The following is a 14109-nucleotide window of genomic DNA, read 5'->3' as shown; positions in this document are numbered from 1 at the left end:
GGCTAAGGTGTGAAATGCACTGAAGTAACTTAAAAAGTAAAAGTAAAAAAAAAAAAAAATTACGACTGTTTAAGAATGTGCAAGAAAGAAAAATGTTGACAAATGTTGATAAATAATGATATTTTCCAGGAGGTATTTATTTCTTTGTTGTTTATTCATTCAATTCTATACTTATTTCAATATTTGAGTATTATTTTTCTTTCAATATGTAGTATATTTTGTCTTTGAAGTGTGGGTTCTTGCTGCCTTCCGGAGAGGCAGCCGAGCAAGGCTGGATTGGTGATGGAAAAGAACGAAAGAAAGAAGAAAGATTTTATTCTCGTCACATGCTGATGTCAAAAAAAGTCTCCCCAAAAACGTGCGAGCCCCCTCTCAGACATTCCCTTCTTCTACGGAATGCCCAAATAGGACATGAATATCTAATTTTCCCTTGTTGCATATGCATTCCCATCACGCTAGTCTTCGGGATTTCCCTCCAAAAGTCCCCCAGAGGGAGAGCAGATGCGTCTCCCCGTTGATACGACCAGTCTACTCGTGACCACATTAAATTACTCTCATACTCTGGAAGGTCACTGACCTGGCGAGAGAATTGCCCCCACCATAAACAATACTCAGGTCTATTTTCTCTCAGGGCAGTATCTGGTTACATCGGAACTTCAGAACCAAGACTGGTCACTTCTGTGAGCTCCAGTCCCTTCATAGTTTCATAAAGAGAATTACTTCCCATATCTAAATTAGGCCATTTAAAAATACACAACTTTTTTATTTATTTATTAGAATTTATATTTAAGCTTGTTTATGTAATAATACAATATTTATTCAATTATTTTAATGTTAAATTATATCAATATTAATTTAAACCTTTTTATTTGACTCTTGAATATTTCTGAACAAATTTGTTCATTTGAATATGTATGCAATTTAAATTATTCCATCCATCCAGCCATTTTCTGCCGCTCATCCGGAGTTGGGTAATTGAATTTATTTAATATATAAGTATTTTTTATATTTCAATATTTATTCAAGATTAGGACTCTTCTCATTGAGTTCAATAGTTATAAAATGTTTCATATTTCATATTAATTGAATTAGGTCTGTATGTGGTTGCCAATTTTAATATTTCCCTATTTCATTATAAAAATAATCCAATATATAAAAAATATAATAGAGCATGAACAAAAATATTTAGTATATTTGACAAAATTATACGTTTTTTCCGAAGTAAGATTCTGCTTAGCAACAAGCCCCAAACGCTTGATAGAGCTCAACCTGGAAAGAGGTTTTAGCTAGTCAGAAATTTATTCAGAAAGCGAAATATTAAATGTATGTGAGGGGATATTTGAAGAGTTTGAGTTTTGTTCAATGGACCATACATATACGAGCCAGCCAAACACTGCGAGAAAACCAGCGCTGACTCCAGTCGCCATCAAGTTGCCAACTCCTGACATTCCAGAACCTTTGAGAGAAACTGAGACTGCTTGCGTTTCTCTTTCTTGTTCTTTTTCGAGTTCAACTTCTAGATCTATTTTTCACCTTTTCACACAGCGAAATGAAGGCCAGTTGAGCAAGTGGAACAAGTAATTTTATTGATAGTGGAAGGCACCGATTTCATAAGCACCGTTTCTTCTCACACCTGTACCATTAAGTAAAAAGACAACTGAAAAGCATAACGTTAACAAATGTTATTCCAGGCAAAGGCAATTAATTTCATTTACATCTTGATGTAAAATCACAAAAAAAAGATCATCATCACACAAACACATTGATAATTCTGGCTCTGATCCCATTGGCTTAATGTCAATAAAAGAGCTTTGCAAAATTAAATTTTTCATATTTTATTCAAAATCACAATTACATCTTACCACTCAGAGTCAGTTCCTTCAGTTTTTTGTTTTCTTTTTTTTAAGCTTCAAGGATCGCTGCTTTTCTCACCAGCACAATTGTGACTCTCAGCACCCTGTTTAGTGAAGAATTTTTTAGCACAAACGCTGCAACTCAATGGCTTGTCTCCACTGTGCGTTCTTGTGTGGCTTCGTAAATGCGACTTTCGAGAGAACCTCTTGGCACAAACTGAGCAGGAAAAAGGTTTTTCTCCACTGTGTGTTCTTGTGTGGCTTCGTAAATGCGACTTTCGAGAGAACCTCTTGGCACAAACTGAGCAGGAAAAAGGTTTTTCTCCACTGTGCGTTCTTGTGTGGCTTCGTAAATGCGACTTTTGAGAGAACCTCTTGGCACAAACTGAGCAGGAAAAAGGTTTTTCACCACTGTGCTTTCTTGTGTGACTTGTCAAATTTGATTTTAGAGAAAAGCTTTTACCACAAACCAAGCAGGAAAATGGTTTTTCTCCAGTGTGTGTTCTTGTGTGGCTTGTTAAACCTTCCTTTTGAGAGAAGCATTTTCCACAAACTGAGCAGGAAAAAGATTTTTCACCACTGTGTGTTCTTGTGTGAATTATTAAATGAGACCTTCGAGAGAAACTCTTGCCACAAACTGAGCAGGAAAAAGATTTTTCTCCACTGTGTATTCTTGTGTGGTATGTTAAACTTGAATTTTGAGAGAAACTCTTGCCACAAACTGAGCATGAAAAAGGTTTTTCTCCAGTGTGTAATCGTATATGTGTTTTTAAATTTGACTTTAAAGAAAAGCTTTTGCCACAAACTGAGCAAGAAAAAGGTTTTTCTCCAGTGTGTGTTCTTGCGTGTTCTGTTAAATTTGCCTTTAGAGAGAAGCATTTTCCACAAACTGAGCAGGAAAAAGATTTTTCATCACTGTGTGTTCTTGTGTGGATTGTTAAATGAAACTTTCGAGAGAAACTCTTGCCACAAACTGAGCAGGAAAAAGGTTTTTCTCCACTGTGTATTCTTGTGTGGTATGTTAAACTTGAATTTTGATAGAAGCTTTTGCCACATACCGAGCAGGAAAAAGGTTTTTCACCACTGTGTGTTTTTCTGTGCCCTTTTAAAGACAGCTTTGAAGTGAATGAGTCAGTGTGACATGCCCTTTCACCTTTGGCTTGCCCATCATCATCATCATCATCATCATCATGAGCGTGTGATAATGTGTCCTCATTATGTACTTGTGATGGTCCCCAGTGGTCTTCATCAACTTCTGTTGTCACGAGATGACTTGAACTGCTGCTTGTAGGCTCCGCCCCTCTGTTGTCCTCACACTCATCCTTGTTTTCATCTTCAGTCTTTATAGGGTCAACGTTCACTGGTGACTTGTTGATCTCCTCCTCCTCCTCCTCCTTTTTGATGTGAGTCAAGTCTGGCTCCTCTTTCACAGAACGGAGATCGTTTTCACTGACGTCTGCAGGACACAAAAAGACAAACACACATCATTTGGTTTGGTCAAGTCAAGTCAAGTCAATTTTATTTGTATAGCCCTTAATCACAGACAGTCTCAAAGGGCTTTACATAGCCACAATCGACATCCCCGATCTTAACCCCTAGGAGGGCAAGGGAAAAACTCACAAAACCTCATTAGGGGAAAAGTGAGAAACCTTGAGAAGGGACCACAGATGGGGGAATCCCCCTTCCAGGATGACCAAGCTGCAATGGATGCCAACTGGGCAACATTTGACACATACAATGATGCTATGCAATGATAGATGAGATAATATAAGAGTCAATTGAATGAAGCGCTGCAGGAAGATGACTTCAGTGGAGTGGGTCCTTATCCAGGGCCGTAATATCCATGGCAGCATATCCGAAGATGAGCCTTCGATCTTGTACCAGTCAGTTGGTGTAAATTCAGATCAAACCTCATGCGGCGACTTTGTCTTATATTGTTTCTACCGTGCTACCTTGACTTGTGCCTGCCGCATACGGAGCAATGCGTGGACCCCAACTTGGACCGGACCATGGGGGCATTTCACAAAATTACGTCCTACGATGTGAACCTCCCTTTAGCAGCACAACCGTGATAAACGAGCATTTAAAAAGGAAGCACGTTGCGGCTGGTGCCCGATTTCATTCCTGACATAGTCACAGACGTTTCTGGAATATGTATTCAACTAAGATACACCATAATATTTTAAGAGTTCACTGAATCATTTTGGAATTGCAATGATGCTTAACAGCCATAGGGTGTCAGTAATGAGTAACAAAGTAACACAAGACCTCCCACTGATACATCATGATTGTCATTTGGATAAATTACCAGGAACTATGAGTTGTGGGAGTGATGCAAACCACCTGGGCCACAGGAACTTTATTACCAGGAACTAAATGTTCCTGGACTTGTAGGTAGAAAAGGGGGTTGTGACGTTCAGCCTTTTTGAGACCATCGTAAGACAAAGATGCAGATGCATTCCTTGCAGCATGTGCTTGTTCACTGATGAGATCCGTGCAACCCTGGATGGATGCATTCAATGTATTTTAAATGTTTGGATGGGGTGAAACTACGCACACGTGCACAAAACAGTGCAGGGCCACCCGAGGTTCATTGACTCTCACCCGACCAAGCCAGTACAAAGTTCATAAATGAAAAAGACCAATACGTACTTGATTTAAAAAAAAAAAACTTAATATTTTGTGTTTTATTCACTAAAATTGATCAACCGCCATTGACGTTTTTGCGGCAGTGTGCACATTTTTAGAGTCAGGCGGAATTGCTTCCGTAAGGAATTGCTTGAACAAAATATAAAAACCAGAAAATGTTTTGTTATTTTAAATGTAAATTTTATACTGGGAAAAACATGGAGTTCACCCCCCACTATTGGTTATTCTTTGGCATAGATTTTCTGCACTGATTTCATTTGACATAAACAATTGCTCAGCAGACATGCAAGTAAAAGGCAATATTTAAAGATAAAACGGCAAGAACCTTGAACGATTTCCCCAAACAACTTAATGTTGTGATGCACATTTTTAACGATAGAAAGTCGTTCTTTACAAAGCAAATGAGAGTAAGACGTCTACAAACCTGCTTTGAGTGGCACAACACGAGGCTGGTTGCAAACTTCGTCCAGCAGTTGAAGATGTTGCTCGTTCTCTTCTTTTATTCCACAAAGTTCCTCTTTGTTCTTGGGTGTTGTTCTTTCACACATTTTCAAATGATAATTCCAAAAAATGCGCACTTGATCTCTGCTAGGCGATGAGTCATGTGCCTCTTTTCGCTAGCGGCTAGCTAGCTAACAAGCTAAGCTAACTACGCCGAAAAGCATCAACACGCGAAGATGAGGTTATCGGGACACAAATACTTAATGAATTATGTCGTAGTCCTTTAGAGTAGCACTGGACATGCTTTGAGAAAATTACAGTCAGTTCCACACTAAATCAGAAGAATTGAGCGGTGGGTGTTTTTGTTCCGGTGTGGACGGGTCGGTGGATGTGGTCGAGGTCCTTCGGAAGCTGCGCGCTTGCTAATGACGTCATGCTTTAAGCACGTATTTTTCAAATATATTTCTTTGCCTCTGTGTTTGTTTTTACACCTGACTATTCTCTTTTAATATTTATTCTATGTAATATTTTAATTTGGTTGATAAAAACAATTTAACAAAATAACTAAAATAACGCCATTAAATCGAGTCAGCTCCGACGTCACTTCCCCCTATGCCCGGAGAAGCAGCTGCTGGAACAGCAGTGGGAAGGTTACGTTTCTCCTACCGAACTTGCAACAATGCTGTGGTTCAGTCGGGCTGCAAGATTGTATGAATATAATGTCTGCACATACTAGCAGTGCTTCTCAATTTTTTCACGCCCGCCCCTACCAAGAAGAAAAAGATTCGCGCCCCCCACCACCAATTTTTTTTCTGTCTTTGTATATTGAGATTAGATTGTCAATAAAATATCCCTTAACTAACCTACATTGATAAGAAATATAGTTTCGAGAACTATTATCGTGAGGATCTCGAAACTCAGTACTCTGTTGTGAAAATATTGATGAGATGACAAATATTTGTCATGTCAAGTCATTATCCACACGGCTTATCCTGAACAGGGTTGCGGGAGAGTGCTGGAGCCAATTCCAGCTGACTTCGGGCGAAAGGCGCACTACACCCTGAACTGGTCGCCAGCCAGTCACAGGGCAGACATAGACACCGTCACTGAGAGGGAACTGAACCCACGTTGCCTGCACACAACTCAGGCGAGTGTACCAGTACACCATCAGCGACATGATAAATATTTACTAATACGTTTTTTGCCCAAAACTTTAAAACATTAACAAACAGTTATTAATACGTACAGACTATAGAAAAGACAAAAAGAAGAGCCAGGGGGATTTTAAACAAAAATTCTATATGAATAACAAAGCAACAGCTTTAGTATTGTTGGAGTAGAGTCACCGTGGAAATGAGAAGTACCGTATTTTCGCAGTCATAAGGCGCACTTAAAAGTCCCAAATCTTCCCCTAAACTAACACAGCGCCTTATAAGGTGACTGCGCTCATTATATGGACAAAGTATCACTCGCGACCATCAACCCTTTTACTCATTGGGCTGTTCAGAGTGCATGTTAGCACACCCTGCTGGACAAAGTGTGAGTCATCTATGCTTCAAAGTGACCATGACTATACATTATGTGACTATGGTGTTTGGGTGATGGTGTAGGAGAAAGCTGGACAAAAGGGCAGCTGTCCACAATGTTGTAGTCTGTCTTATCATTTGTTATTGCAAGCAAGAAACGTCCCAGGTTTAGACAACAGACAAAAAGCCCAAAGCATGACAGCACATCTCTCTAAACAGCCAGATATGATGCGCGTGTTTTAGCGACGCTGTGACGACACCAAAATTGCTTTATCTAAACTGGTTATTGAAGGACCAAAAGTCTCATAAACTGCGTATGCAAATGGAGCGCATCCCTTCATGATATGCTAATTTGCAACAGAGCGACTAGCTACACGTAGCGTGAGAGTTACGGACGCGACAGCCACCAAATGAACGACGCACTGTTTACTCACCCTCTGCTCCTCCAAAAGTGCAACGATGTCCTCCGACACTCCTCGGCCACGCAAAAAGTCGCTTGGTGACGACATATTAGGACTTTCCAAAGGCATACACACCATGCTCTGACATTTTCATCCCACAATGCATTGCTCCATGACAAAAAGTCAGAATTCTCACTTTAAAGTCAGAATTCTGAGATTAAAGTCAGAATTCTCACTTTAAAGTCAGAATTCTGAGATTAAAGTCAGAATCCTTCCAATCTTTTTTTTTCTCATTCATGGCCCTAATCCTCTTCCGTACAGACGAGTACAATCGAAAAATGGCGCTCTGATCTCAGCCCAGCCTCAAATTTTATACGTTTTCTATGTCAAGGGTCATGTAGTTTGAATCGGTCGTCCTTGCTCCTTCCCCCGGCCCGGTCCACATTCCACGTCCAAGGCTGACCTTCTCAGGCAGGCGGCAGTCTCTCCGTCTCTCCTGCTCACATTCCCCTGTAATCTCGTCAGTGTACAGATTGTGTGGTGTATGTTTTCCCAGATCAAATGGTTATGTTTTTTGGTGTTCTTGATAGTGTCCCTGTGACGTCCTCCCCTGCCCAACTTGATGTTTGTATCTTCTATGGCCTATGTGGAGAATGTGTTTTGTCGTATTTGTCCATGAAGTGCGATCTGGTTTGTCATCAGTTTGACCTGAGCAGACTGAATCTGTTTGTTCTGAATGAAAGTGTGGGTCATGAAAATACTATGTGTGTAATTTTGAGGTTTTACATTTAAACGAAGTCATATAAATGCATCAGTAAACACCATGACTACAATCCCAGTCAATCTTATCGATGCACTGTACTTCTACTTTCATTTGATAAATGCTTTTTGTTTAATCAATGTTTAACATATTCAGTAAATATGAACCTGCTAAATTAAATAATTGACCTTCTGTCCCGTAAGTGTTTAATATAATGCCAGCAATCGAAATACAATCCTTCAATATTCATGTCCGGTGTGGCCATTCCCTATAAGAAGGGAAGGCCGGAGAGAGGGGACACCTTTCCCTTTTTTCTTTTTGGGGAGACTTCTTTTGACATCAGCATGTGACGAGAATAAAATCTCTTTCTCGCCAAAATGGCTGTGTCAGAGAATTTTTTTCCATCACCAATTCTGCCATGCTCGGCGACCTGTCCGGAGGGAAGCAGAGCCAGACCCACACATCAACAACAAAATATACCACATTTTTGACATTTTGCTCCATTGAGGGTCTCGGGGTGCTGGGGCGCAGGCGTTCAACAGCCGGCCGGCTGAACTTTCGGTGAGATGCTTTTACTCACAATGGGTGTTGTGCGCCTGTGTCCAAGCGGTCGGGGCTTTTGGGGTCGTTAAAGAGAGCTTGTGCGTGTGGGTCTGCTGGCTGGTTGGTCATGGAAAATGTCCCTGTGTTAGTTTCAATTATTGTTTAAACAAGAGGCCTCTATAAATGATTAAAACATTCAAAGATGTCAAAGTAACCACACTATGAAAGAACATTAGAAAAAGTATGAAAAAATAAATAAATAAATGGGAAAAAAATGATAAGAACTAAGTAAATAGGGACTAGTGCGGGAGAAATGTGCAGAAGATAAAGAAAAGAAAGGTCTAGTCAGGGTTCGCGGTTAACTTTAAAAACTGCTTGCCCATAGGGCAAGTGCCACTAAAATTTGACTTGCCCGAGTGGCCAAATTACTTGCCCGACTTGGGCAAGTGACAATATTTTTTCTCGAAGAATAAAATGTTTATGGTTGTAAAATGTGCGCCACAAATGTAAATAAACATATAATCTGATAAGCATAAATTAATCTTGTTTTCATCATCAACCATGAAACCCTACTCACAACAGCATGTATCATGCTGTGCAGTTATTGAAAATGTTAATTGTAGTTTTAATAATTAACAAATCTGCATGTTAAATTGGGAAAATTATGTTACAGCAATCCAGATTATCAATTTTAAGTCCAGGAGAGCGTATTAATTGAGGAATCACATGAGTAAATTATGAGTGTGGGAAATTTGTGTATTCCTTTAAGACCAGTGCCTGTGGCGCTGCCTCCATAAGTTTCATAGCATAAACAGAAGACAGTCACTGACACTATGTCAGGTCACGTCATGGAGCTAATGAATTAACAGCCAATAATCAAATATGACTCCCTTCCTTACTCGCAACTGAATTGTCGACTTAAAAATATTCGAGGTATTTTTGTCATGTCAGAGGAATCCGAAATGTTCGGATTTGAACGAACTTGTCGCCACTTGTAAACATGCGCAGAAGGTAAGAAAACTTCCGGCTGTCAATTTTCGGCCGAAATATCGTCGGTTTTTGTTGTGTTTTTCAAACTTCAAATGAGGATGCGACTACAGCGAGTTCCAATACTGCGGGATTTATTGACGTCCACTTTAACTCGACTTTCACTGAACTAACTGATCCCCGTAGCGCCCGCCCATTGCCCCCAATAAGGCCAATGGACCATACCACAACATAAGGGGGTGTCTGGGTTAAACCATCACCATACAGTGCACACAAACGGATCACACCACAGTTTTCGTCGAAATTAAAGATATTTGGTTGCTTTAAAAAATGCTTGCCCGGTCAGGCAAGTTGCCCATAATTTTACCTTGCCCGTGGCCAGATTTCACTTGCCCCGGGCAATCGGGAAGCGGTTAACCGCGAACCCTGGTGGTGCAGCTAGACATGAGAAACCTCGACCGAATCGCCTGTAATAGGATGCCAGCCCAAGAAAGCTCTTGCTGGGAGTCGTCCAGTCCCTCACGGCTCGCACTTTCTCCTCCAAAGTGCTAATGTCTTCCCTTCCAACTTTGTGTCCCAGGAACTCAAGCTCTCTTCTCATAAAGCAGCACTTGTCAGGGTGAAGCTTCAGACCTGCAGTGGAAATTCTTTGTAAGACCTGGCGCATGGCCTCCAAGGCTGCATGGAAAGAGTTCCCATGGACCAGGACGTCATCCAAATAGACCAAACATTCCTGTCGGGGGATGCCAGCCAGCACCTTGTCTATAAGCCGCTCAAAGGTAGCAGGTGCATTACACAGGCCGAAACAGAGAACTTGAAACTGCCACAACCCCCTGCCAGTACAGAGAGCAGTCTTTGACCTGGCTTCCGGGCTGAGGGGCACCTGCCAATATCCACTGCGCAGGTCTAATGAGGAGAACCAGGACGATCCAGACACCATATCCAGATTCTCATCAGTAGATAGGATTCTTTCTTGGTCACGCTGTTTAAGGGTCTATAGTCCACACAGAACCTTTTCTTCACTGTCTTTTTTTTTTTTACCATGACAACCCCTGAGGCCCAAGGGCTGTCAGATGGCTCAATGATGCCAGCTTTCAGCATCTCGTCAATTGCGCTGTCCGCATCTGCCTGATGTGCAAGGGGAAGGCGGCGGGGGCGTGCTTTGATAGGTCGTGCATCCCCCGTGTCAATTTGGTGCTGCACCAAGTCTGTTCTGCCCACCTCCTCTTCTGTCAGCGCAAAAATGTCCTTAAAGTCCCACAACAGTTGCCACAGCTCCTCCTGTTGCTTGGGTTCTAAACCATCACTGTTGCGCTTCCACACTTCGCGCACTGCCGTCAATCTGTCCACTCCACCTGTCATGGACCACGGGGCCGGGGAGGAGGAATGCTCATCAATGTGGGCATCTGATGTGGGTGGAGAAGTCATAGGAGCCAGCGGTTCATGGGTGGGATCAGATTCCTGCTGTGCAGTGGCTGCGCTCGACGTCGGAAGGAATGACTTTTCAGGCTGTGTAGGCCGCACCATTTCAACTGTGGGACGTCTTGGAAAAGCCAACGTGTTCCTCCCCAGGTCAAGCACGCACTGGGCTGTTCGTAGAAAGTCCAGTCCTATGAGCCTTCCCTTCTTATGTGGAAATGTAAGATAAATTGAGGATCACATTGACTTAAAGTAACTTTATGTAATCAGTTTTGTGTATTTATGATCATGTTTATATACACTCATTAATATTTGCACACACACATACTGACATTTATGTTATAGCACACACGCACAGCTGGAACACACATGCACACGTTGCTTTAACTACACACAGACACAGTATCCTGAAGATGTGTTTAGTTAAAGTAACCTTTACACCGTGAGTTGTCATGTTATGCTTGCTGTCTCCTGATGATTAGTTATTGATGTTTTCTGTCTTCTGCTGATTAGTTTAGTCTAAAACAGACCACCATTGTTAATTCATCTCCTGTATTCTGGTGATTTAGTTTAGGCTAAACAGACCTTCATTGTATTCTAATTTCTTGTGATTCTTGAGTCAAACTAATAAAAGCCGAGCCGGTGAGAAGAGGAGGAGAGAGGAGTTGCATGGAGCGGCTGCGAGCAGGCGAGCTGCTGCTCGCGGCCTCTCTGTCCCACTCTTTTCCCCCGCCGGCGGTGAAAATTAACAACGGTGTCTGGTTCAATTTTCGGCCGAAATATCGTCGGTTTTTGTTGTGTTTTTCAAACTTCAAATGAGGATGCAACTACAGCGAGTTCCAATATTGCGGGATTCATTGACGTCCACTTTAACTCGACTTTCACTGAACTAACTGATCCCCGTAGCGCCCGCCCATTGCCCCCGATAAGGCCGATGGACCATACCACAACATAAGGGGGTGTCTGGGTTAAACCATCACCATACAGTGCACACAAACAGATCACACCACAGTTTTCGTCGAAATTAAAGATATTTGGCTGCTTTAAAAAATGCTTGCCCGGTCGGGCAAGTTGCCCATAATTTTACCTTGCCCGTGGCCAAATTACACTTGCCCCGGGCAATCGGGAAGCGGTTAACCGCGAACCCTGAGATGGTAGCCAGGTTTTTGATTTTGTGTGGCCTTGACCAGAACACGAGTCATCACAGGGTACGTATCTGAACAGCGTATCTCTTGCTACGTACCAGCAAAACCGTCGGGCCCTCCACACAACGGTACGCCTCGATCCTTACTGTGTTCCATGCCACAAAGTGCCCAATACGATATGTGGAAGCGCGCTGCTCTTCATTATTTCTATTTTCAGCTCATGATTTTCCTGCTAAAATTTACACCCTGGCCAGGGTCTGTGCTCAAACTGAGCTTATTCACGACTATGTTGTCTATAGCTATAATTGTACACTTCTTATTTCTCATCTCTTTAAGCACTAGACCTTTCTTTTCTTTATCTTCTGCACATTTCTCCCACACTCGTCCCCATTTACTGAGTTCCCATCATAATTTTTTTAATCATTTATTTATTTATTTATTTATACATTTCCGTATGTTCTTTCACAGTGCGGTTACTTTGACATCTTTTAATGTCTTAATCAGTCATGATATTGGCCTCTTGTTAAAACTATAATTGAAACTAACACAGGGACATTTTCCATGACCAACCAGCCAGCAGACCCACACGCACAAGCTTTCTTTCACGACCCCAAAAGCCCCGACCGCTTGGACACAGGCGCACAACACCCATTGTGAGTAAAAGCATCTCACCGAAAGTTCAGCCGGCCGGCTGTTGAACGCCTGCGCCCCAGCACCCTGAGACCCTCAATGGAGCAAGAATCCTGTTTGTGACGCCAAAAATGTGGTATATTTTGTTGTTGATGTGTGGGTCTGGCTCAGCTTCCCTCCGGACAGGTCGCCGAGCATGGCAGAATTGGTGATGGAAAAAGATTCTCTGACACAGCCATTTTGGCGAGAAAGAGATTTTATTCTCGTCACATGCTGATGTCAAAAGAAGTCTCCCCAAAAAGAAAAAAGGGAAAGGTGTCCCCTCTCTCCGGCCTTCCCTTCTTATAGGGAATGGCCACACCGGACATGAATATTGAAGGATTGTATTATGATTGCTGGCATTATTTTAAACACTTACGGGACAGAAGGTCAATTATTTAATTTAGCAGGTTCATATTTACTGAATATGTTCGACATTGATTAAACAAAAAGCATTTCTCAAATGAATGTAGAAGTACAGTGCATCGATAAGATTGACTGGGATTGTAGTCATGGTGTTTACTGATGCATTCATATGCTAAATTTATATGATTTAGTTTAAATGTAAGACCTCAAATTTGACCACATCGTATTTTCATGACCCACACTCTCATTCAGAACAAACAGATTCAGTCGGCTCGGGTCAAACTGATGACAAACCAGATAGCACTTCATGGACAAATACAATAAAACACATTCTCCACATAGGCCATAGAAGATACAAACATATCAAGTTGGGCAGGGGAGGACGTCACAGGGACACTATCAAGAACACCAAAAACATAACAATTTCATCTGGGAAAACATAGACCACACAATCTGTACACTGACGAGATTACAGGGGAATGAGAGACGGAGAGACTGCCGCCTGCCTGAGAAGGTCAGCCTTGGACGTGGAACGTGGACGGGAGAAGGAGCAAGGACGACCGATTCAACCTACATGACCCTTGACATAGAAAACCTATAAAATGTGAGGCTGGGCTGAGATCAGCGCGCCATTTTTCGATTGGACTCGTCTGAGTACAGTTTCTCATCAGATTAAGAAAAAGCCGCCCAGATACTATTTCCTGAACTCCAGAAATCGAAGAAACTAAAATATCGCAACTGTAATCAGTTGTTGTTGAGTCTTTATTTGACCCTTTTCTTCTTGAGTACAAAAAACGAACACGCTATGGAGTAAGTTTGGCTTTGAAGATTCATTTACTAAATGTTTCTCATTTTCTCGGTGGCTCAACTCCAACAGTGGATATAAAAATACACTACATCTGTCTGTCAGCATAGTTTTGAGACATGACAAACTTAATTTCTTTCACAACGTATAAAAAACTGGAATATGTAAAATGTTAAATAATCAGTTCAAATTTTAAACTGGGAAAAAAAACACGGAGTTTACCCCCCACTATTGTTTTTTCTTTGGCATCCATTTTCTGGACTGATTTCATTTGGCATAAACAAATGTTCAGCAAACCGACAAGTAAAAGGCAATATTTAAAAATAAAACGGCAATAACCTTGAACGATTTCCCCAAACAACTTAATGTTGTGATGCATATTTTTAACGATAGAAAGTCGTTCTTTACAAAGCAAATGAGAGTAAGACGTGTACAAACCTGCTTTGAGTGGCACAACACGAGGCTGGTTACAAACTTCGTCCAGCAGTTGAAGATGTTGCTCGTTCTCTTCTTTTATTCCACAAAGTTTCTCTTTGTACTTGGGT

At 41.6% G+C, this 14109-nt stretch overlaps 1 protein-coding gene across 1 annotated transcript; it reads right to left on the bottom strand.

Annotated features, from left to right (window-relative positions):
• Window positions 1-1625: 1625 nt before the first annotated feature.
• On the bottom strand, window positions 1626-6978 carry LOC148342287 (uncharacterized). The gene is made up of 3 exons (XM_088285779.1): window positions 6904-6978; window positions 2717-2800; window positions 1626-2632 (listed from the first exon to the last, which is right to left on the bottom strand). The coding sequence occupies exons 1-3, from the start codon at window positions 6976-6978 to the stop codon at window positions 1910-1912; spliced, it is 882 nt and encodes a 293-aa protein (XP_088141905.1). The 3' UTR covers window positions 1626-1909.
• Window positions 6979-14109: the final 7131 nt, after the last annotated feature.

This window comes from Idiotropiscis lumnitzeri, chromosome 2 (genome assembly GCF_059441095.1).
Source record: "Idiotropiscis lumnitzeri isolate Australia: NSW breed Sydney's pygmy pipehorse chromosome 2, RoL_Ilum_1.0, whole genome shotgun sequence".
In the NCBI taxonomy this organism is placed as follows: domain Eukaryota; kingdom Metazoa; phylum Chordata; class Actinopteri; order Syngnathiformes; family Syngnathidae; genus Idiotropiscis; species Idiotropiscis lumnitzeri.
Note: the sequence above shows the minus strand (reverse complement) of the source record. Positions and strands in the feature narration are given on the sequence as shown.

Bases quoted from the DNA above. Each gene is read 5' to 3' on its own strand.
- LOC148342287 (XM_088285779.1), bottom strand. From the start codon at position 6,978: ATGTCGTCACCAAGCGACTTTTTGCGTGGCCGAGGAGTGTCGGAGGAC. The intron at 2,801-6,903 runs GTGAGTAAACAG...TTCTCTCGAAAG, and splicing joins CACTTTTGGAGGAGCAGAGG to TTTCATTTAACAATCCACAC. The intron at 2,633-2,716 runs GCAAATTTAACA...TTTTCTTTAAAG, and splicing joins GAAAATGCTTCTCTCTAAAG to TCAAATTTAAAAACACATAT.